At 49.2% G+C, this 23,715-nt stretch overlaps 1 protein-coding gene across 10 annotated transcripts in view; it reads right to left on the reverse strand.

Annotated features, from left to right (window-relative positions):
• The window catches only part of ZMIZ1 (zinc finger MIZ-type containing 1), a 410,316-nt gene that overhangs the window by 168,645 nt on the left and 217,956 nt on the right, over positions 1-23,715 (reverse strand). For 8 of the 10 annotated variants that reach the window (XM_077350898.1, XM_077350892.1, XM_077350896.1 and 5 more), the window contains one exon: positions 6,637-6,750. In XM_077350898.1, the coding sequence (XP_077207013.1) occupies positions 6,637-6,750 (114 nt within the window). Of the gene's footprint in view, positions 1-6,636; positions 6,751-10,124; positions 10,150-22,160; positions 22,333-23,715 lie in introns of those variants that run through there. The other 2 variants (XM_077350904.1, XM_077350897.1) reach the window with 2 other exon arrangements.

Below are 23,715 nucleotides of genomic sequence, written 5' to 3' on the forward strand. Positions count from 1 at the left end.
AGAGCTGTTCAGAGCTGAGACCCAGGGAAGGTCTGAACATGGGCCTCAACTCAAGTCCAAACCCGCAACAATGTACCCACTGACATTCTGCACCCCTCACAGATCCCTTTAGCACAAGAGTGCTGTTCCACCCAACCTAGAGGTGACTTTAGGATGCTTTGGGCCGATCCTGCTTTGGGCTGATCCTGTATGGCCCCTTCCAACTCTATGATTCTATGACCGAGCAGACTCTGAAAGCGAACAGGCTATTAAAGGAGCTTTAAATAGGGACATCTGTTGCATGTTTGACTACATTTGAAACTTGGGACTGAGGTCTTAAATGCCAGGCAGCACAGGATGGCCCTGCTTCTATGCACGCTTCTCTGCTTGATACCAAGCAGACAGGCTCTGGTGGAACGGGGCAAATAGCAGGTCCAGATTGGGTGCACCAAAACTACACCAGGTGGTGCATTCTTTTCTATCCAGAGGCAGGAAGGGGTGTTCGCCTTTCTACTCAGTGGAGAACTGCATGTGAAGGGTGTAATTCATTTGTGGCCTATCTTTCCAGTTAAGAGCCAGCTGGGGGTAGTGGTTAGGAGTACAGACTTCTAATCTGGTGAGCCAGTTTGATTCCTGCTCCCCCTTCCACATGCAGCCAGCCGGGTGACCTTGGAGTCGCCACAGCATTGATAGAGCTGTTCTGACCAAGCAGTGATAGCAGGGCTCTCTCAGCCTCACCTCCCTCACAGGGTGTCTGTGGTGGGGAGAGGAAAGGGAAGCCGCCTTGAGACTCCTCCTGGTGGAGAAAAAGTGGCATATAAGATCCTCCTCCTCCTCCTACACAATAAAATGTGTCTTGTGGCCCCGATGACTCTCTTCCATTGGTATTCTGCCAATGGGAAAAAGGCAGTCTGAGGGAGCTGCCCAGCAACCTCTGATGAGACCAGACAGCTTTTTTCCTACTGGCCGAATATGCCCCATTCAGGGAGCAACTGCTTCCTTCCCACCTGGAGTTCCTGCATCACTGTGGCTGAGGGTGAGGAGATGCGACTGACACCACTCCTGACAAGGGGCAGTGATGCCTGCCAGGGGCTGTTAGGCCATGAGGGCACCTTGACACCTGTACAGCTGCCTGAGATGTCTCCGGGGATTACCTAGCCCAGGATGAGTCTGCGGAGTGCCATGGCCCTCTCATGCCCCCTTGCCAATGTGGGTGCTGGAAAGGCAGAGGAGGGCTGGGGGGGCATGCCCACCTGAGACACCCCCACCCCCCAAGAGCTGTCCACCCGATCCCCTTCATCAGGCACCCAAGCCCGGACAGGCCTTGGCCCCGGGCAGCAAGTCTGGATCAAGGAGCTGAACCAGGGCTCTAGAGGAGTGGACTCACCCCTCCCCGACCAAGCCTTGACCAGTATGGGGGCAGCCCCAGGGCCAGTTTCCTCGGCATGTCAGCTAACTGCCTTCCCTGACACCCCAGTTTTTCCCCACAATAGGCATTATTACTGGTATATATATATAAAGCCATCAAGTCCCAGTGGACTTAGGGAGACTGTGCAGGGGTTTCAAGGCCAGAGGTGGTTTGCCATTGCCTGCCTCTTCCTTGGGGGTCCCCCATCCAAGGACTCCCCCTGTTTTGCTTCCAAGATCTGATGGGATGGGGCTAGCCAGAGCCGTCTGTCACCACAGGGCTTGATGCTGGCACAGCTACAAAGTGTATCGGCTGAGCCTTCAGGACACAGAAGGCATCCCATTCAACGCCGACTATATTCTAAACTTATCATTTCTGAGTTGCATTCCATCACTTTTAAAGGGGAAAGTTATGGACAAATAGTGGGCAATTACTATCGAGTGGGTCTTTTTTCTGTTATGCCCTACATTAAAGAGCTTACAATTCAATAAATAAATGGAGTTTTGTCACCTTTGCTTCAGTACAAAAGCCCCTTTGATGAATTAAAGAAGGGGCCCATTAGCATGCAATTATCTGACAACAAACAGACAAACAAAAAGAACAACGCTGCAGAAGACACTGGAAAGAAAGATGTGTGATAACCTATAAATGGTAATGAAATGTTCCTACTCGGCAGTCAGCACAATTGCGGGGATCTTATTAATCCTAACTGCCCTCCAGTAGCCACTTTTCCTAATTAACAATAAAGAATCACAACACGAGCAGTATGGAGGGTGAGGGATGGAGTTGCCGCGGCAGTCTGAAAACCAAGAGCACTTCCAGAATCTACAAGGGAGAAGAGCCACACATAAATAATCCTGCGCTCGCAAGAGAGCATTCTCCCCTCCTTATTCAATGAGAAACCTGACTGAGAAAAGATGATAGACCTTTCCGCCTGAGCTTACCAGACACTGGAAGCCGAGCAGGGCTGGGAGACTACCAAGGGAAGACCAGGGCTGCTACGCAGAGGAAGTCAGGTGGAGTCTTGTGAAGCTGCCGCCTTAGACAGAATCAGGCCCTCAGTCTGTCGATGTCAGTTTTGTCTACTCTGTCTGGCAGTGGCTCTGCAGGGTCTCAGGCCGAGGCATTTCCCATCCCCTCCTGCCTGATCCTTTTTCCTGGAGAGTCCAGGCATTGGACCTGGGACCCTCTGCAGGCCGAGCAGGTGCCCTGCCACTGAGCCACAGACAACCAGCCTGGAGGCAGCACCCACCTCTGCTCACCTCTTGCCTTGCAAACCCCTCCAAAAATGGTTCTTTATACAGCAGTATAAAGAATAGTAAAGGTAAAGGTATCCCCTGTGCAAGCACCGGGTCATGTCTGACCCTTGGGGTGACGCCCTCTAGCATTTTCATGGCAGACTCAATACGGGGTGGTTTGCCAGTGCCTTCCCCAGTCATGACCGTTTATCCCCAGCAGCAAGCTGGGTACTCATTTTACCGACCTCGGAAGGATGGAAGGCTGAGTCAACCTTGAGCCAGCTGCTGGGATTGAACTCCCAGCCTCATGGGCAGAGCTTTCAGACAACATTTCTGCTGCCTTACCACTCTGCGCCACAAAAGGCTCTTAGTATAAAGAATACAGATTACAAAAACATCTGAGTGAAAATTCTAAAATGCAATTAAAACCAGTTTCCTAACTCCTGCTTTAACTTGCTTTGTTTTAGGTGAACAGTCCAATGAGCCAGGCGAGCAAACTGGGATGCATCTCAGGAAAGCCTGGCTCGAAGAGGCAATACTCATCCGACAGTAACCCCCAAAATGGGGTCACGCAGGAGGACCCCGGTGGACAGTTGAAGTGCAGCCCAGACCTCAACCAAATGCCCGGCGGAACAGCGCCACTTGGCAGGCCCTTCAGAACTCTGGTTCCGTAAAGGCCCCCATTGCTGCCAGCAACTCATTCTGCCAGGCTGGAGCCAGGGCTGAAAAGGCCGAGGTACACCTCATTAGGGCTGGGGAACATCAACAGATTAGAGTTTGCGGACCACAGAGCTCTTCAGAGGGCCTATATGGAAGGCGGGCATTTACAACTTACAACTATTGAAACTAGGGATGTGTGTCTAGGCTCGGTTCAGCCGCCTTGGTGATCACCGAAGGCCGAGGCAGCGCATAGGAGGCCAGTGCCATGGCGTGGAGAGCAGGGGCAGCAGCTGTCACCCCTGCTCTCCATGCCATGCCGCTGGCCTCCTATGCGCTGGCTCCCCTGCTCTGCACACCGTGGTGCTGGACTCCTATGTGCTGCCTCCCTTGCTCTCTGTGCCGTGGCACTGGCCTCCTATGCGCTGCCTCCCCTGCTCTCCACATCGTGGTGCTGGCCTCCTATGTGCTGCCTCCCCTGCTCTCCACGCCATGGTACTGGCCTCCTATGTGCTGCCTCCCCTGCTCTCCACACCGTGGTGCTGGCCTCCTATGTGCTGCCTCCCCTGCTCTCCACGTCGTGGTGCTGGCCTCCTATGTGCCACCTCCCCTGCTCTCCATGCCATGGCGCTGGCCTCCTATGCGCTGCCTCCCCTGCTCTCCACATCGTGGTGCTGGCCTCCGATGTGCTGCCTCCCCTGCTCTCCAAACTGTGGTGCTGGACTCCTATGTGCGGCCTCCCTTGCTCTCGGCGCTGTGGCACTGGCCTCCTATGTGCTGCCTCCCCTGCATTCCACGTCGTGGTGCTGGCCTCCTATGTGCTGGCTCCCTTGCTCTCTGCGCTGTGGTGCTGGCCTCCTATGCGCTGCCTCCCCTGCTCTCCACACTGTGGTGCTGGCCTCCTATGCGCTGCCTCCCCTGCTCTCCACATCGTGGTGCTGGCCTCCTATGTGCCACCTCCCCTGCTCTATATGCCATGGCACTGGCCTCCTATATGCTGCCTCCCCTGTTCTCCATACTGTGGTGCTGGCCTCCTACTTGCCACCTTGGTGATCACTGAGGCGCCCATCCCTAATTGAAACAGAGACATCTGAGTTGGATTCTGAGTTAGCTAGTTACTCAGACAACTTTATTTGTGCCTTTTTTTGAGAAACCGAAGTCCAAAAGATCATCAAACCGGCAAGGCTACCCTTCAAATCATTCCCTCCCCTCCAATGTTTCAGCAGTATTGCTGAATTCAGCCCTCCTAAGTGACAATCCAGCTTCGGTAGAAATCTACCTAAGAAGACTCGTCAAAGGCAGAGATGATAGAATGGGAGGGAAGGTATCTGTGAACTCTCCCCTTTTCATTTTCACAGCATCGGCCCTCCAAAGGAATCAGGAAGCCCGCAGGCATTTCATGATAAAAATAAAGGTAACAACCGGCACAATGAAAGCTCAGTGGCACAGACTTTCACCACGGAACACTCAAAATAGTCAGAACAGCTCAGTGAGGGCTAAGCCCATGCTTCCAGCAAGAGGCAGCTAAGGGTCCACCAGTCCCACCAGCATAGGCCTCTTTTAGGGACGTGATGCTGCGGCATCATGGAGTCGGCCTGCCCAGGTCTGCTCTTGGCAAAGCTGCAGAATGTCACAAGGCATGGGGGGGGGGGACACTTTGGATGGTAGATTTGGGGTGCTCTGAGGATGGCAGGATCAGGCTGGCCCAATCTCATCAGATCTTGGAAGCTAAGCCGGGTCGGCCCTGGTTATTACTTCAATGGGGGTGGATACATTTTGAACATAACATGAAGAAGACTGGCTGCATGCCTAAAGACAGAACAAGCACATGACGGGCAGGGAGTGCAAGTGCCTTCCCAGTCACCCATGAGCAGGGTGGATGTGTGAGCTGATGGCACAAGCCACAAGCTCTGATGGGAATCCTGACAGCAGGAACCAATGGGCCAAACAACCAACTCAGTATCTTTTCCATATTCCAGAATAATGGTCTTTCCCCCTTCTTTCCCAACTGAAATTGTGCAAAGGGATCGCTTTCTGCCATTCTCTCAGTGCCCTTGGCCAGTCCATCCCGTTGCTAAGACCACACCTCTCTCTTGACCCCTATACTCCTGCTACGCAAGAGTTACCTGACTGCTCTTCACCAAACTCTCTTTGAATTACACTGGTGCTTCTCTGGGAATCTCGTAGCTGGCAGAAAAAGGTAAGTGCATGTGCACACATACACACACATGCACATGCACACACACAAACACAAACACAAAGGAATCCAAAAGCATAAACTCTCCGCCCACCCTTCAGTTTTGCTGGCTTCTCAGTTACTGAAAAAATGTCAACTGATTGCTAACTCTAAGCGTTCCGGCACTGACATGCACTTGAAATTACCCCAAACGGGGCTCTGAGATGGGAGCATTAATATTTGCAATTAAAATTCTGCAGACTGGATGGTAATTTCATTTTCCTTTTGGCGATGGACAAGAAAAAAAATTAATTCCATCCAAGTAACAAATGGGAATCTCTTTCCTAAGAAAATGAGCTGAAGAGAGAATTCGGTAACCCCCCAAATACTTAGAGGATCACTCTACTCGAGCGTGGAAGGTCGAATGAGGGATGCTTTGGCCGCTGAGGTGGGAAAGGGAGGGAAGCTGCAGACATTCCGTTTTAAATGGGGGGGGGGGTGAAAGAGCCCTTCGTTTCTGTGCCTCAAAGACTCCAAGCAGATAAACTTGGTCATTAAAAAAATGAAGAGCTGTTCACATCCTTTTCAAGGCTGCCCTCTCTGCTAACATTTCTTGCCAAAGAAGCAACACCGTGGAGGGATGAGAACATCACAGCCTAGTCCAGGGTGACCAAACCGTGGCTCTGCTATGACCAAGAGCCCCTGCCAGCTTCAGCCGAGTCAGACCGTTAGCCAAACAAGGGCAGGCTCTATTCCAAGGAGAAGGGGCTCTCCATGGTCTGAGCAAGAGGTCTTCCCCACCACCTGGCCCTTTTAACTGGGGATAGTGGAGATTCACCACTGGCCCTTCTAAATCAGCTTTGGGCTGATCCTGCGTTGAACAGGGGGTTGGACTAGATGGCCTGTATGGCTCTATGATTCTGTGATTCTATAAATGCAAAGCAATTGCTGGTTCTAAGCCCTCTTTTGAAAGGTGCACCAGCTTTGGAAGAGCATCACCCTTCCTCTTACGATCTATCAGTGCAGCCATGTGAGAAAAGGAAAGGGAGGGGTGGGGAAATGAGAGCATAATGGAGGACTGCACAGACCCTCACAGATGTCCCCTACTCCCCCCCCCCAAAAAAAATACAATGGGGGATCTGCAAAGAGATATGGGATTGGAGAAGCAGCTGCCGTACCGTCAAACACCCCATCAGGCTCTGTTCAAAAGGCCTCTGGAATGCTCTTGGGTCTCCACACCAGTCCAAGAGCTCCGTAGCTGCATTGTGGAAGTTGGCAGGATTCTGTAAGTGCTGGAAGAGAGGAAATGAAACACAGTTAGACAAGGACTGGCACAGGTTCTTTTACTGGGCGTTTGAGCAGCAAGGCTGGCATAAGCAATGCATGTACAGTATTCAAATTTCAATGTGGTATACTATGTGGCAGAATAACAATGATCCAAGCACATAAGCATAATCAGATATATTCAGACTATTTGGAATAAACAGATATTTGTGATAGTAATAATAAAACCTAAACATGGAATATAATGGATATAACAAAATAAATCAGAATATAAATTAAATTAAATGAAAGGTTTATAGGACATTTAAAAGTTAGGTACAAATGGGTAGCCGTGCCCTAAATAAATCTTTGTTGGTCTTAAAGGTGCTACTGGACTCTGATATTATTAAATTAAAAGTTAGTTGCTAATAAAATTAACTAGGGGGAAATCATGATACAGACACTATCCGAAAGGAATAAGAGACACATTATTCCTTGCAGGTGCAAATTTTGTCTTGCAGAACTGTGGCCAAACAGTCAGCCACCTTCTCTGTTACAAACTGAATATCCCTACCAGAAAAATGCACAGAATCAGTCAAGATCGGGTCATATACATCATCTTTTTCATGAATTACATTCTAACTACTCCATCAAGCCAGTGTCTATGTGCTTTGAGGCCAGAAGAGAATGCTAACTCCTCTTATCCAAAAAAGAACATGAGCATGCCATGAAGAAGTGGTCTCAGCATACACGGTATATCATTCACTCTTTTAGTATTGGGAACCAAAATCTGCAACCAAAATCAGAGCAAACCATCCAATTCCAGCTGTTTAGAATAATATCGACCTTTTTGAATTGGGCAACTGGATCAAACTGTGCTGCTGATGTAAGCCCAGCTGGGGGAATTCTAAGAATTCTCACTAGCGCCCACCTGGGAGATCCAACCCAGTAGCCCAAATTAGAGTCCACCATTCTCTTAACCACAACCCCTTTTTATCATTAGATTTTCCTTTCCAGTCTTTACACAATATAATTGTCTTTTATTGGAAATCCCTGCTTTAGTGTGAAGGTTATATCTCAGCCCAATGTTAGTGGGCCTGCTGGGAAGATAAAATTGGGAAGGGGGGGTGGAGGAAATTACCAGAATGACTAACTTGACCTTATGTTATGGGACGAACAGATAGATAAGTGAAAAATAAAACTAGATACAATGGAAAATCCCATAAAACAACATAAAGCTGAAGACAACTGCACCAAGTTATGCAAGTATGTGTGCTGTAACTGAGCAGACTAAAGAGTACAGTACAGAGCAGGGATGAGTGAAGCTTTGACTCTCAAAACCACATATCCCCCCCCACAAAAAAAAATCTTGTTGCTGTTGAAGATGCTCCTGGACTTGATTTTACTTGTTCTACTGCCACCCACACAGTTATCCTCTGAAAGTACAAAAGAGAGAGTTCATTGCTCTTCGACCCCTGAGAGGAAGGAGATTTTAATCTCCAATTATGCCTCGCAGAATTCTGCTGGAGACCTGCAGAGTTAATGCCCTCTATACCAGAGGTAGTCAAACCGTGGCCCTCCAGGTCAATGGACTACAATTCCCATGAGCCCCTGCCAGTCCATGGACCTCTGGAGGGCTGCAGTTTGACCATCCCTGCTCTTCACCATCTCATTCTCCCCGGGACCAACCAAATCACATCCCTGTTCTGAGACCAATTTCTATCGTTTTACATCAAAGCATTCTTAATATGAAAACGATTGAGAAATGGAGCAAACAGAAAGGACTTTGCCTTCCAATACTTACATAATTTGTCTTAAAACTCTGTGAGATACAGATATCAGGGTTATTACTTTCTCAACTATATAAACATTTATTTATTTATTTATTTATTTAATTAAAATATATTCCAGCCTCCCCGAGGGCGGTATATAATCTCATAGCCAAACATCAGTTTATTCCTTTGGCACAAATATATTATGTTTAAATACACTGAGCAACAAAAAGGAGATCCTGTACATCTCTCTAGCACGATATAAAAACGAGTTCCCTCCATCACAGGCTTATCAATCATTCAATCAAAGGAAACTCAGGGATGTAGATTTCTAGAGAACTTTGACACAGAGTTCTTGGCATCCTCATTCAACTATGATTTCAAAAACTCTTGGGGGCAGGGTCAAATTAAACCTGACTTTGTGACACCTGTAGGGCTTTCAAGGCCAGAGAAATGTGGAGGCAGATTGCCCTTGCTGGGCTCTGCACAAGGCCGCAGAGTCCCCCTCCCAAGCAGCCCTTTCCTCCAGGGGGACTGATCTCTGTTGTCTAGAGATGAGCTCTCATAGCAACATTCCCCCTCCAAAACAGCCCTTTTCCCCATGGAAGCTGATCCCTACAGTCTGCATATAAACTGCAATTCTAGGAGGTCTCCAGGCCGCACCTGGAGGTTGGTGACCCCTGCATTAGGAATGTTCCTTCTAATTTTGAGGTGGGCCCTTAAGAGCCCGGGGGGGGGGTGAATGGGGGTGGGACCCAGCCCCATGGGACCCAGCACGGCCACTGCTCTCCCTCCCTCCTAGCGGTCTTCTCCAGAAGAACTGGTGCCTGAAGATCAGCTGTTATTATTCCTGAAGATCTCCAGGCCCCCACCTAGAGGTTGGCAATCAAGCTGGGCTCCTGAGATTAGAGCCTCCCCCACATGCAGCCAGCTGGGTGACCTTGGGCTCACCACAGCACTGATAAAACTGTTCTGACCGAGCAGTCAGGGCTCTGTCAGCCTCACCCACCTCACAAGGTGTCTGTTGTGGGGAGAGGAAAGGGAAGCCACTTTGAGACTCCTTCGGGTAGCAAAAAGCAGCATCCAAGAACAAACTCCTTCTTCTTAATCACCTTCAACATGCTGGATCTCAATAAAAGCTATTGTTACACCTTGTGAGATGCGGATGTTTCTGGATGAAAAGCACAGTCAAAAAATGAAGCAGCCTGTCCCCACAGCTGGCCTAGCCGGCTTCCCCACAACAGCTACCTGGAATTAAGGTTGCCAGGGGGGTGAGGAGGTAGGGTTTCCGGAACCAGGTTGGAAAAGTCCTGACTATTTTGGGATGGAGCCAGAGGAGGTCAGGGACCTCTGTGGGGGACAGTGCCACAGAGTCCCCCCTCCCAAGCAGCCCTTTTCTCCAGGGGAACTGATCTCTGTATTCTGGAAATGAGCGGCAATTCCAGGGCTGGATCCCCAGGCTCTTCCTGGAGGCTGGCAGCCTACTTAGTATGAGGGCTTTCCTGGACAACACGAGGCTCTTCTGACCAGAGGACAGGCCAGGTTCTAATCATTTGCTGACTACATCCAAAAGAGTGTTGGCCCAGCATGCTGTGTGTGTGTGTGTTAGTTCCCGGCACTGGAATACTTACATTTATGAACTGCTAAGAAACTGCACTTTCCCCACTCAGCCCACCAAATCCAGCATGTATACAAGAGAGGACAGGAGCATACCTAGGCCACCCACTGGCCAGCGCTTGTGATGTCACAAAGGGCTAACCACACAGCTCCTCCCACTCATCCGGCTCATATTTTTGTATAGGCTGTAAATCAGTTAGAGGGCTTGTCACTCCCTTTCTGAACGAGAAGGGGACACACGCTTTAAAAGCCACCCCCTCCCACGAAGGGCTCCTGCATGGGTAGTGCCTTTCCGCCCTAGCACTGTAAAGTCCTGTCAAGCTGCAGTTGACGTCCGGTGGCCCCTCATGGGGCTCTCAAGGCAAAAGAGGAGCAGAGGTGGTTTGCCACTGCCTGCCTCTGGGCTTCCTCGGTGGTCTCCCACCCAAGGTCGAGCCAAGGCCAGCCCTGGTTCTCTTCCGAGGTCTGATGAGACTGAGCTAGCCTGGACTGTCCAGGTCAGGGCACCTCCGATCTTACTGATGAGCAAGGTTGGCTGGCATGCCGGGGGGTGGGGGTGGCATAGGGAGCTCTTCTTTCATCTCTGTAAATCGCCCTGCACAAGCTGGCTGGGAGGGGCAATTAATAAGCACAAGAGATAAATAAAATAAATAACTTCTCTATTTAGGAACAATGTACTCCTCAGAAGGTCCATGTGAGATGCTGACTCCGGTCCCTGGATGCTCAGGGAAGAAGGGAACCTTTGTGACTCTCCACGTCAACTGGTTAAGAAAAGGTTTATTAAACTGTCCCACAGAAGGGTTTAGAAATACGTTCCTAGATCTTGGTACTGGCTGCTACTTGATATAAGCTGCATAAATCACATGCTTATTTCACTAAGAAGCACATATGGGCATTCAGCTTCAGCTGCCTGTTCTGCCAGAGTCACCTGGGCTCCCTTTAAGCCCACAAGCAGCCTGTGTTACCTGTGAGTGCTGAGGCAGCCATGGTTCCCTCTCTCTCTCTCTCTCTCTCTCTCTCTCTCTCTCTCTCTGACCAATCCTCTCCTTCTAGAACCCCCAGGCCCCTCCCCTTCTCCTTCTGGTGCCCCTCCCACTAGGCATCCCCAGGCCCCAAAGAGCTAACTCTGGGCTCCCAGCTGTGGGAGTCCATCAGAGGGTGGGCTGGGTCCATCAGGGGGAAGCACAAGGACCACCAGCCTGGAATCAGAATAACCAGCCAGGAATCACACTGTGCACTGGCCAGGGACTTTGTGGCCCTTGCTCCGGCCTGACGGAAGGCCGTACCTGATGAGATCACGCCCTGTGGGACCTTAATCAGATCTGCAGGGCCTGCAAGACACCTGTTCTTCCAGGCCTACAGGTGAGGTCTAGAAATAACATCAAGATGCTGGCCTCCTGACTTGAAAGTCCACCCGAAACCATTTCGCTAAGAACTTATATTTTCCCCCTCTCCCAGTTCTGCAACCATCTGGCTCAGGGATTCAGAATGGGACTCATCCAGAATGACTCTGCATTACTCTGCCAATCCCCTCTTAAAGCCCCCTATGCCTGTGGCCTGTAGCCTACATCCTCTGGCAGCAAATTCCACATTTTAATAACTCCTGGTGTCAAAACATATTTCCTTTGGTCCTTTCTCTAATCTGCTGCACATCAACTTCATCGGATGCTCTTCAATTTTAGCATCTATTATAAACCACTAGTTAAAACCATCGATGCTTTAGGCTGATTCTGCACTGAGAAGGGGGTTGGGCTGGGCAGCCTCCTTCTAACCCGATGATTCTATAGCAGGGGTAAGTCAAACTGTGGCCCTCCAGATGTCCATGGACTACAATTCCCAGGAGCCCCTGCCAGCGAACGCTGGCAGGGGCTCCTGGGAATTGTAGTCCATGGACATCTGGAGGGCTGCAGTTTGACTACCCCTGTTCTATGGTTTAACATTGCTGGTAGTCAGAAGACACAATCAAACAAAGTAATGATTAAACGCAGGAGTTTGTAGCCAGCCTGTCAAGAAATTCTTCACACCTCCTTTTACAAGGGATTGTTCAAAGATTGTTCACCAAACAGACAGAATGTGCAGCCTCAGATGACAATCCAGGGTTCCTGGCAAACAGAACGCCTCATGGCATGCATGCAGGGCAGATCGGATGCATGTTGAGGAGCCATGCCGAAAGAAAGCTTTGTGTACTTGTAACTTTAAGTGAACTAAGGTTTGAAAGGCTGGGAGAGGAGAAAGCAGCAAGATGCATTTTCAACAGCTCTCCAAACTAAATTCAGAAAGGAAGGTGTTTTGAAAACGCCATAAAAGTGCACACTTTTGGGGTTGAAATCTGAAGGGTACAGACAAACGCTTCTTTATCTTGTAGGCTAAAGTTCAAGAGGTGTGGAGACAGAAGACAAGGGAGGCACCATCATCAAATGCTCATGTGCTGCGGATTCCAAACCACAGCAATTGCCATTCTCAATGAAGAGCATTCCAAGGTTATCTCACTGCGGCATGTGAGACTGACTGGAGCAATATGGAAATTGCTCTGCTCTGGGTCGGCCTCACTTGGAGTCCTGTGTTCAGTTTTGGGCACCCCAGTTGAAGAGGGATGTTGACAAACTGGAACGTGTCCAGAGGAGGGCAACAAAGATGGTGAGGGGTTTGGAGATCAAGATGTATGAGGAAAGGTTGGGGGAGCTTGATCTGTTTAGCCTGGAGAGGAGGCGACTGAGAGGGGATCAATCAATCAATATTTATTCACGGTCATTCAGACCAAAACCCAAATACATGCAGTTAAAACCAAGACAATTCAAAAAGCAGGAAAACTGCCAATACTATAAAAATGTTAAAAGTCTGACATCATAGTCAGTATTTAAAACATACTTTAAATTACCAGTTTAAAAAAAAAAAAGAAATGGCTTTGTACTTATAAGGTTGGATCATAAATAATTTTTTGATCCATATACCGAGTACGCAATTTCATGGCGGCGGTGCAAAATTTAGCTGTGCAGAGAGTTGTTTGCTTATCTGCGTCTTGAAGCAGTACCTTGATTTTCTCCTTTGTGGAAGATCTCAGGTAAGTGTTCAGAATTGGCTGGATAAAGGTGCGTCTGATAGTGTCATAAATGGGGCAGAACAGAAACACATGTTCATCTGACTCTATCCATCCGCTGGCACAAGGACAGAGTCTCTGAGCAAGGGGTTTCTTTTGGTAGCGCCCCTCCAGCACGGCAGTGGGTAGAGTTGAGCATCTTGCTTGGGCGAAGGCCCTTCTATGGGTGATAAGTTCTAGGTCTGACAGGTATGGAGCTGGGACAAGCGTGTATCGGATCCTATCTGGACACAGAAATTCTGGTGTTTTGGCTAGATCTGAGAGGGGATCTGATAACCGTCTTCAAGTATTTAAAAGGGTGTCATATGGAGGATGGAGCAGAATTGTTCCCTCTTGCCCCGGAGGGACGGACCAGAATGAATGGGATGAAATTAATTCAAAAGAAATTCCATCTAAACATCCGGAAGAAGTTCCTGACAGTTAGAGCGGTTTCTCAGTGGAACAGGCATCCTCGGGAGGTGGTGGGTTCTCCATTTTTCGAAATTTTTAAACAGAGGCTAGATAGCCATCTGATGGAGAGGCTGATTCTTTGAAGGACAAAGGTTACAGTAGATGTGCAATTTGGATGTGAGTGTCCTGCAGAGTGCAGGGGGTTGGACTAGATGACCCATGAGGTCCCTTCCAACTCTATGATTCTATGATTCTATAAAACAAAATCATCTCAGTGCAAGCTCTCTATTTAGCTTGAGATGTTGCTTGAGACAATAAGTGCAGACTCTTAATTAAGGTAATGCATATGTGGGGTTGGGGGGTTGCAGAACAAAGAGAATGTTATCTCCTTCTCTGAAATGTGTCAGGCTCCAGAAGACATCAGGCTAATTTGCCACATCTCAACTCTTCCTCAAACAGAATGTCTTTCAAGCAGATCCCTGTTTCAAGCAGCAAAACTGCTTAACTATGCTAAGCAAGTTACTGCATTTATTTATGGGATGTCTTGCCAAATTATGAAGGCTGACTCAAGCTGCCTGTTTGTTTTGCCCAGTTACATCTGCTCTGCTTCTTGCTTTAATTGAACTGCTAAACAGCAACACATCTAATGATGGGGGCGCTGAAGCAGTGCCGCTGCGTTGACGTCAGTCAAAGGTTCCCGAGGGCCCCCGTTGTGCATCACTGCAGGCAGGGAAGCGGCTTGGAGTGGTTTCCTGCCACGCAGCCGGAGTCATGCTTGAGAATGCAAAGCCACGTGGGGGGAGTAAATCATGTCATGTGGGAAGGGCCCACGTGACCAGTCCCACACATGGGGCTACATCCTTCAAAATGTTAGCAGAGAAGGTGGGAAAAGATGTTCTGCAACAGCGGTTTCCATGATACCACAAGTGACACACCAAAGGACCTGCTGCTGGTGGCTTCTAGGTTTTGCTGTAAGTGGGAAGAGGATCATGGTGAGTAATGGTAACCCAGTGGGTCTTATCCCTATTCTATCACTAAATTGAGCAACATTTGAAGCCTTCTTGTAACTTAAGTGTGGAGGAAGAACCTCAAAGGAGGATTCCTTATCCTGGAAGAAGCTTTCTTCAAGGGTGGTTGGATCTCCCCCAGTGTCTTCCATGAAAGCTTATGCTGGAGGAAAATCAGAAGTCTTGCTGGGCAAAAGTCCGACCGGACTCCACCCTCTTTCTAAAACCACTTGGTGGGCACCAGGAAAAGGTGTTCACAGGCTCTAAAGCAGGGGTGGCCAAACTGTGGCCCTCCAGATGTCCATGGACTACAATTCCCATGAGCCCCTGCCACCAACTGTGACCATGAGAGGGCCACAGTTTGCCCACTCCTGCTCTGAAGGGTGAGACAAAAATATCTGAGAGGCAACCCCATCTAAGGCAGCACATTGGAGTTCCTTGGGCGTGGCATCTCTTCCATGCCCCTCGTGTATTTTCAACACAACTTTCTTTCTGTGCCTTTCTTTACTCAGTTCATGCTCTCCTCGACTAATTCTAACTGTACCAGATCTTTGCCTGTTGCCAGACTGAGGAGGTAAAGGTGGCGATGCCACAGATGAAAAGAGAAATCTACCTTTTTCCCCTACTCCTGAAGCTAGCCAGAAGAACGAGAAGCCATGGGTGTAGAAATGCTACACTGTCTGTGATCTTCAATGGATTCTAGGAGAATGAAAGGCTCAGAGGAAGAGACATTGGACTGAAAGGGCGTTATGGAAAACACCACCCAGAAGCCTCAAAATCCAGGGACATGGATAAAGAACAGGCCCAGGAACAAGACGTTTAGAGAAGCTGCAGCGGTTTCTACTCCTGCAACTCTCCCTGCAGTACAAGAACACCAGGGGCACCCTGTATCTGCATTCAAACATCTGCAGTGGTTTCCTTTGGAAATGGCTGAGGTATGATCTTGAGCATGTTCTTAAAGACAGGAGGGGGAAGGGACAGAAGAAGGTGGCTGAGAATATGCTTCCCTCCCCTGGCTTGCTGTCCAAAGTTAACTAAACCTACTCCCATGGAACACACCGGTGAAATGCAGATTATGTGTCCTTATAAGAGTCATGTGGTTGAATGCCTCCCCTCCTCTCCAAGGTCCCGTCTGTTTGTATTGGCTCATCCTGTGGTGCTGCTCTCCTGCCAGGGAAGCCGAGGAACGGTGAGGATTGTGAAAGGGCTTCCTGTGCCTGCAGAGGCAAGGGTCTCCTTCATGTCTGGGGCTGTGGAGTAATTAAGAAGCTACCTTGAAAATTACAGTGAATGACCGTGTGGGTGATTTGCAGGCCTTTTATGACTTGCTTCTGGTCTTGAGGAAGGTTATGTGTGTGAGAGGAATATGTGGGTACCGACAGATCAGACTGGTGGGATCTACCCCTTAAGAAAGAGCCAGGCACATAGAAATAGGAAAAACTACACCTTCTCCATGGGTATCTCTGATATGAAAATTAGTTGCCCACCTGAGCTTGCCAATTCTGTGCACATTGGCTGCAAAATAAGCAGCGGGGCATACTTCCAAGTAATACGCGTAGGCTCAGAATGCAAATAGCAGAGACACAATTCTTAGAAGTTTTGGCCAATGAGCTACTGGTGTGAGTTGATTTATTTTGTGAGTTGTGATTTACACTTGTAATGCATAGCTATTAGACTCGAATTTAACACCTTAAGACCAGAAGCAAGTCATAAAAGGCCTGCAAATCACCCACACGGTCATTCACTGTAATTTTCAAGGTAGCTTCTTAATTACTCCACAGCCCCAGACATGAAGGAGACCCTTGCCTCTGCAGGCACAGGAAGCCCTTTCACAATCCTCACCGGTCCTCGGCTTCCCTGGCAGGAGAGCAGCACCACAGGATGAGCCAATACAAACAGACGGGACCTTGGAGAGGAGGGGAGGCATTCAACCACATGACTGTGCCTTGGAGAGCTGGTATTTCTTAGGAAGCTAAACAAAAATCAACCTGTGGTGTTCTCCCTTTGTAGGAGGGTCAGAGGTTTTGCAACTGTCTCTGGCTTGCAGGTGGTTTGCAAGGCCACGAGGGGGGGGGAGCAGTTCTGGGAAGCCTGATGGCAAAGTCTGAAAGGTTTGCCTCCATATCACGTGCTAAATGGACAAGAAATCCAGCCTCTTTCTCTTACTAGTGTTATAATGATCAATACTGTGAAAACAACAAAACACAGTGATAATTGATGGGAGAGTCTTTTTGGAGATGTAGGGGAAGTAGCATGGAGTTATTTTCCAGGTTGGTCTTGACTTCAACCCGAGTCAGAGCCTTTTCTATTATGGCCCCCAACTGGTGGAACGAGCTCCCAGAGGAGAAATTAAAACGAAATTAAAACAGTTCTGCAGGGCCTGCAAAAGGGAGCTCCTCCACCAGGCATTTGGTTGAGGTCGACCAAAGCTAAACAGCACCTACTGGGCCCACTGAACACATGAAGTATTTTGAAACTTTTAACCAATCTTATATTGTGTTTTACTGTTTTGTATTTTGTACTGGTCGCTGATTGAATTAAATGTATCTGATCTGACCTACAGGGCCCCAAACCTCCCTCCCTTGAGCCCATGCGGCAGATCTGACCAACCATGGTCCTGTTAGAAAGTTATTCTCTGTTTATCTGTAAACCGCTCCGCGGGAGTGGTAGGAATAAAAGGCTAAGGGCAATGTGGGAGGAGAAAGGGCCAACTTCCAGGTGGGGCCTGGAGAGCTCCTGGAATTACAGCTCATCTGCAGAGTGTACAGATCAGCTCCCCAGGCATAAAGGGCTGCTATGGAGTTTGGACAGGTTTGTTCTGGAGAAGAAACATCTATGGCCTCTCACACAGGTTGTTGTGGAGTTGAAACACTTGAGGCCTACTGCACAGCATCCAGTTTTGTCTGCACAACAACCCTGTGTGGTAGGCCTCAAATCTGCAGAGAGTTGCTTGACTGTTTCTTCCCTCCAGCAGCGAGGCTGGCCAGAGCAGTATTTTAAGTGAGAAGGGGCTTTTCCATCAGCCTACTGTTTGCCAGAAGGGGATAGCTCCCCCCCCCCACAAATGAAAATACAAGTACCCCCACAGACTCCTCTGTGTTGCTCTCGGAAATGCTTCCCTCCCCTCAGTCAGGGCCTGTCAGAGGCTCTTTTGCAGCAGGGCTGAAGGGGGGGAGGGGGAGCACTCTGCAGCCTCCTGCCAGCTCTGTCAGGGTTCTGAGGCCATTTGCAGTTGGACATGGCAGTTAGGACAGCCCTGGGGCAAAAAGGGCTGGTGCGGCTTGTCCAATCCTCCATTCTCACCCTCCTCAGCAATCCCATCGACCTCCTCTCCCTGCGGTGGTCAGGGGCAGACTGGCAATGATGATACCAGATTGCTCCTGGCCGGGCTGGGAGGGCGGGCTGTGTCGCCTTCCTATTGGACCCAAGTCCGGAGGGCAGGGCCAGTCCGATCTTTGTATCAATCCGAAGGCACTTTGTACCTTCTGATTTGTCCAAAGATCAGACTGCCCCCCACTCTCCGCCCACCTAGGTCTTAGCTATTTATATTATACAGAAAAGCTGTTCCAGATTCCAGATGTTCTATGTGAACTGCCCTGAGCCTTAGGGGAGGGCCGTATACAAATGTAATAAAACAAACAAACAAAAAGTCGAGCAAGTTGTATACTTTGGGCAGAGACACCCAGCATGACATTTGCTACATTATAGCCTGCCTTTCTCCCCAATGGGGACTCAAGGTATCTTACATAATTCTCTTCTCAATTTTATCTTCACAACAACCCTGTGAGGTAGGTTAGATTGAGATTGTATGATTGGTCACCCAGCAAGCTGCCATAGCAGAACAAGGATCCAAGCCTGGTTCTCCAAAACTGTAGTCAGATATTTGAACCACGCCACCCTGCTGGCTGAAGTTTTAAAGTTAAAAAGCACAGGACACTGGAGCCAAGTATTCCTATTTCCTCCCTCCCCAATTTGTGCTTGGAGGAGGGAGATCAGTACAACCTTTCAAAAACAGGACAAAGTGAAAGTGGAAGTCCACACTGGAAGGGGGAGGGGGTTGATGGAAACTGCCAGTGGAAGAAGAGCTCTCCTGTTGCCAAAAATTAACCTTTGCCTACAGCAAGGTTTCCCAACACCAATATCATACGGTACTGTGAAGGCCCTTCAAAGGTACTGCAGCATGAGACTTTTCAAAATGGTGGCTGGGAAGACCCCTTTACCCTGTGCCTGCCGTTTCCTCTGAGTGAAGAGGGAAGAAAAAGGGTTTTAAAATAAAAATGAAATTTCCACCCTTATTTGGGAAGGTTGACTTGCCCCTTCCACAAGAGCCAATGATGGGTGTGGAGGGAGGTGGGAAGTGGAGGGGCTCTGGCCATTTAAACCTTTGCCATCTGAGGCACCTCTCACTTGGGGGGGGGCAGGGAGGTGAGACCAGCTGACATCACTTCACTGGCACCCTGAAGTCTGAGAAATATTTCAGCAGTACCTCCATGGTCAAAAGGTTGAAAAAGGCTGCTTTACAGGTCACTTCTATCTATGGATTAATCACTAGCCTTTGGCTTATATTCAGCATTCCACTCATTAGCAGGAGTTTTTAAAAACACTATATATTCCTTGGTATTGGAGATAATAATGCAGATATTCATATAGACCACTGGGACACATTAGAGCAGGGGTGACCAAACTGCGGCTCTCTAGATGTCCATAGACTACAATCCCCATGCTGGCAGGGGCTCATGGAAATTTTAGTCCATGGAAATCTGGAGAGCCAAAGTTTGGCTACCCATGCAATAGAGTCTCCTCTGTCATTAGCCCTGCCTCCTCCTCTGGCCTTTGGCTCCTTTGCCCACTAAATGTCCATTCGATTCCTCTCTCTCAGTCGCCTTCATTCAGCCACCATGCCCCTGAGCTTCTTTTTCTTACCCATGTGAAAACCTTTTCCTAGCTCCACAAAGCTATTCCTATCCCTAAGGTTTCAGTGATATTTAAGTCCAGTTCACGCTTTCCCTTCACTCACAGATGTTGGACTGCAGATATCCTGACAGCATTCTCAAAAACATTTGTAAACATAAACAAAACAATTTGTAAACAATGATTAGAGTGAGAGTGCAGTACAACTCTGAATCAAACACGTAATTTGTACCATCACCTTCTAGAACTGCATGAGGAATTAAGCAAGTGCGGAATTTTAAAATTGCTATTTAAAACACAACAGTTAAATTATGACAGCTATGGTCAACATATAATCCAACCCATTCTGGCAACCCCCTATGCCAGGGGTAGTCAAACTGTGCCCTCCAGATGTCCGTGGACTACAATTCCCAGGAGCCCCTGCCAGCGAATGCTGACAGGGGCTCCTGGGAATTGCAGTCCATGGACATCTGGAGGGCCGCAGTTTGACTACCCCTGCGGCCGATGCTCATTAGAATAAATGTCATGTTCAAGGAATCCAGGGGGGGGGGCTTCCCATGCAACTGTTCAGGTCATCTGTAATTATTGCCCAACCATTCTTGTTACCAACAAATATAAAAGTAACCACAACACAAACTCTCAAAATATACTTCTTTTTTGCAGGCAGGTAGCTGTGTTGGTCTGAAGCAGCAGAACGTCTGAGCCTGCCTGCACCTGAAAGCTTATATCCAGAATAAAACTTTGTTGGTCTTAAAGGCGGTTTTGGACTCTAACTTCCTTCTTGATTTTGTACTTTAACCCTGCATATGTCCAAGGACCTTCCCATCACCAGCACCAGACTTGCTTTGGCTTTCTGCCCTTCCCCAAAATCCCACCCCTCAGGATTGCCAAAGGCATAAAAGAGCAAATGCCCAATGCCTCCTTCCCAGACAGGGCAGCTGCTTCAGTTCTTCACAAAGGCCCTGCTATGTGGGCTTGCTGTCTTGCCATCACTGAGTCCAAGACGTTATCATTCCTCCAGCCTCTGCCCCCCCCCCACACACACACACACAACCGACATCGCTTGAGCCCAACAGACAGCCAACATAATCTGGATAAAGGAGAAATGAACATTTTGTGCCTTCCAAGGATTCATTCTGTAGTTAAAAACTGTTCCAGATCCATTTGAGTGCTCCGGTTGGAAGGGCAATCTCTTAAAGCCCAAGTCCCCTGCGGCTTCTGCTGAGCAGCTCCAGACTTGAGATGAAGCCTGGTGAGAAGCAGGACTTTGGACAAGACAAGGAAGCATGGACTGCGCCATGTGCACCTCCTACCCACGACTCCTGCTCTCCCAGAACTGGGACTGTGATGCTACGGATGGCTTCAGATGTAGCTTCCCACCTGTCCTCTGTCTTCCAGGTACAAAAAATGACCACTGAAAGAAGGCCTACCTGCCCGAGGCTCTCCTCCAGAACACGGATGGTGTACAGACTTGCCTGCTCCTCGGGGTTTCCTTGTGCCAGGGAAGCCATAAATGGATAATCCAGGGCCACCATTCTTCTGGCCCAGGGCATGTCCCCAACCTCCTCTGGCAGCTGAAGGAACAAGTCTGGACTTGGAAGGGTGGCCAAAGTCCCATGCTGATCCTGCTGCCAACGAGCTCTACTCTCTCTCTTCTTTGAAGACATACTGTTTTCTCTTACACAGTAAAACACGAGAAAGCCTTTTGTCTGCTGTGAAAGTGGAGCTCAAGAGTCCTGGGAAATTGCCAGACTATCACGACCCACAAATTCATTAGCTAGTAAGAGCAATCACTCCGGGGAAGGAGAGAGAAAACATATCGCTGAACAGCCAGAGAACCTCTTTGCTGCTTTTCTGCAAGTAATTTATCCAAACAGGAAGCACCCACCCACCCCTGCCTGCCTGCCTGCCTCCCCTGGTGAAACAGCATTATTCAATGCTCTGGGCGCTTTCCACTGGGGAGGTCGCTGTGCCATTTCCACTTCTGTGTCCGTTAAAAACCAAGGCCCCAACAGCAGCAAGCATGAGGCAAGAGCTCTGTCAACCCAGACTCCAGAGGAAACTCTCTGTTACGTCATACAGGCACAGGCCTTCCGATCAAGCCCGCTGCCGCCCACCCAAGACCCTGTTGCTGTGTTCAGCCAGCCGACTGGGCTTGACGGAGCCCAAGAAGATCGGCTAGATTCAAGTCTGGTAGCACCTCAGATGCCAACACGATCTGACGACGAGGGCTTTTGTGATCTTTCGTGTGTTTCTAAAATAATTACTGTTTGGATTATATTGAACCTTGTGTTCTGCAAGGTAGGCAGGCAGCTTATAAAAGCTTTAAGTGAACAAAGGCGCTAGCATGCTTTTTGTTACAGTCCACCAAAACCCTTCTTGAAAGCAGATAGAGAGGGCAGATTTGATTGACTGCTGCTCGGCAGGACAGACACAGTACGCTGCCCTATCTGGCCGCACCCAGTGGCAGCTGGGCAGGTGGTGCCTGGGCTGCAGAGCCTAGCCAGAGTCCACACTAGAGCAAGGTCAAAAGTCCAGTCCGAGTTGATAGGTATCAAGGCAAGCAGAGTTAGGGGCGAGACAAAGAGTAGTCGAGGGAGAGCCAAGGTCAGAGTCCAGAGAGCCATATAAGCCAGTCCAATTACCAAGTTCGTAGTCCGAAGCCATTTGCCAGAGTTCAGGGAAGCCGATAGTAGACACAGGAGTTCAGGAGTTTGCAGGGACAAGGAATCCAAACCCGACGGGAGGATCTCTGCATGGATTGCACCCACACCGACACGCTGCTGCAGCTCAGCTAATGAGCTGAGTGATTCCAGCTGGCCCACCACTCACTCTCCTCCGAAGCTGCACTCCTTTGCAGTTCCATGGCAAGTGATCTTCCCTTCTTCGTTAAACGCCCCACCAATGCCTCCTCCGGATTGTCGTCTGACTCTGGCTGTGCGCGGGCTGGGTACACAGCCAGATCCTTCCTCTCACTCCCTGCTTGCTCTGCAGTGTGTGTGAAGGAATCTGCATCTGATGCCGGCTGCCCAGATGACGGATGTGGAACAGGCTCGAATTGCTGTGGCAACTCCTCGGAGACAGGAGATGGCAGTGGGGGCGTGACACACCGCACCAGAGGGTCCCAGTCCAAAATCAAAGATACAGACCAGGGTCAGAGCAAGCAGTAGTTAGGAGTGTACCCAGAATACAGTCCAAGACCAGGACAGGCAGCAGGCAGAAACACAGTCAGTATCCAGTCCAAGGTCGGGAAGGCAGCAATCTGGAGCATGGCCAGAGGCTGGATCGAACGTTGAGGCAGGCCGAGGGTCAAGGCATGGCTCAGAGCTTTCAGAGCAGGCCAGGTGTGGCCGGTGCAAAGGCGAACCAATATGCACCACACACTGCACCCACACTGACTTACTGTTGCAGGCATTTATACAACACATGGCAAACCCCAAGCCCTGATCCTGGAACTATTCCCACAAAGGGGGTCCCTTCATTCAGCCCTCATCCTGCAAAGGTCTCCCTTCTTTTAGTTCCCCTGAACCGCCGATTCGGACGCCACCACACATAATCCTAGCACTACCTCTCTCTTCACATTGTTGTCTTTATTGCAGGCTCCTTTCCTCTATTGGTGGGTGTGCTTCAGGTGAGCTGAGTACTTGTCTTCCTGGCAGTGCTGATGGCTCAGGTGTGGAAAGTTCATTATCAAGACATGAACTTCCTGTAGAATCCCTCTCCGGAGACTGTACTTCAGGCTGTTTGCTCCTATACAGCCAGGTAGCATTAGAGCTTTATACACTCTGCGCAGCTGAGAAATCTTTCTGGCCTCACCCGCATCCCCCCCATATTAGAGATGAGAGTGCCCAGGTTGGCAGCTTGCCCAAGACCACCTAGCAAGTGCTCGGCTCAGATACGAATCAGGGATTGTAATTGGTTTTTTTATTTGGCTCACAACCATCTTTGCCAGCTATTATACTAGCTCTGCAACTTTCATATAGGAAACCAGAGAGAGAGACAGACAGACAGACAGGCAGACAGAGACAGACTGATTGATTGAGAGCGGGAAGAGAGACAGATAGATAGGGTGGAGGGAGACTGGAAGAGACAGAGAGAGATAAAGACAAGTGGAGAAAGATTATTTCAGGGCCCATTTAAACATAATCAGAAATTGTTCTAAGCCACCCAGAACTACCCTGCTGAAAAGGACCCAACTAG

The sequence above is a fragment of the Paroedura picta genome, chromosome 8 (assembly GCF_049243985.1).
Source record: "Paroedura picta isolate Pp20150507F chromosome 8, Ppicta_v3.0, whole genome shotgun sequence".
In the NCBI taxonomy this organism is placed as follows: domain Eukaryota; kingdom Metazoa; phylum Chordata; class Lepidosauria; order Squamata; family Gekkonidae; genus Paroedura; species Paroedura picta.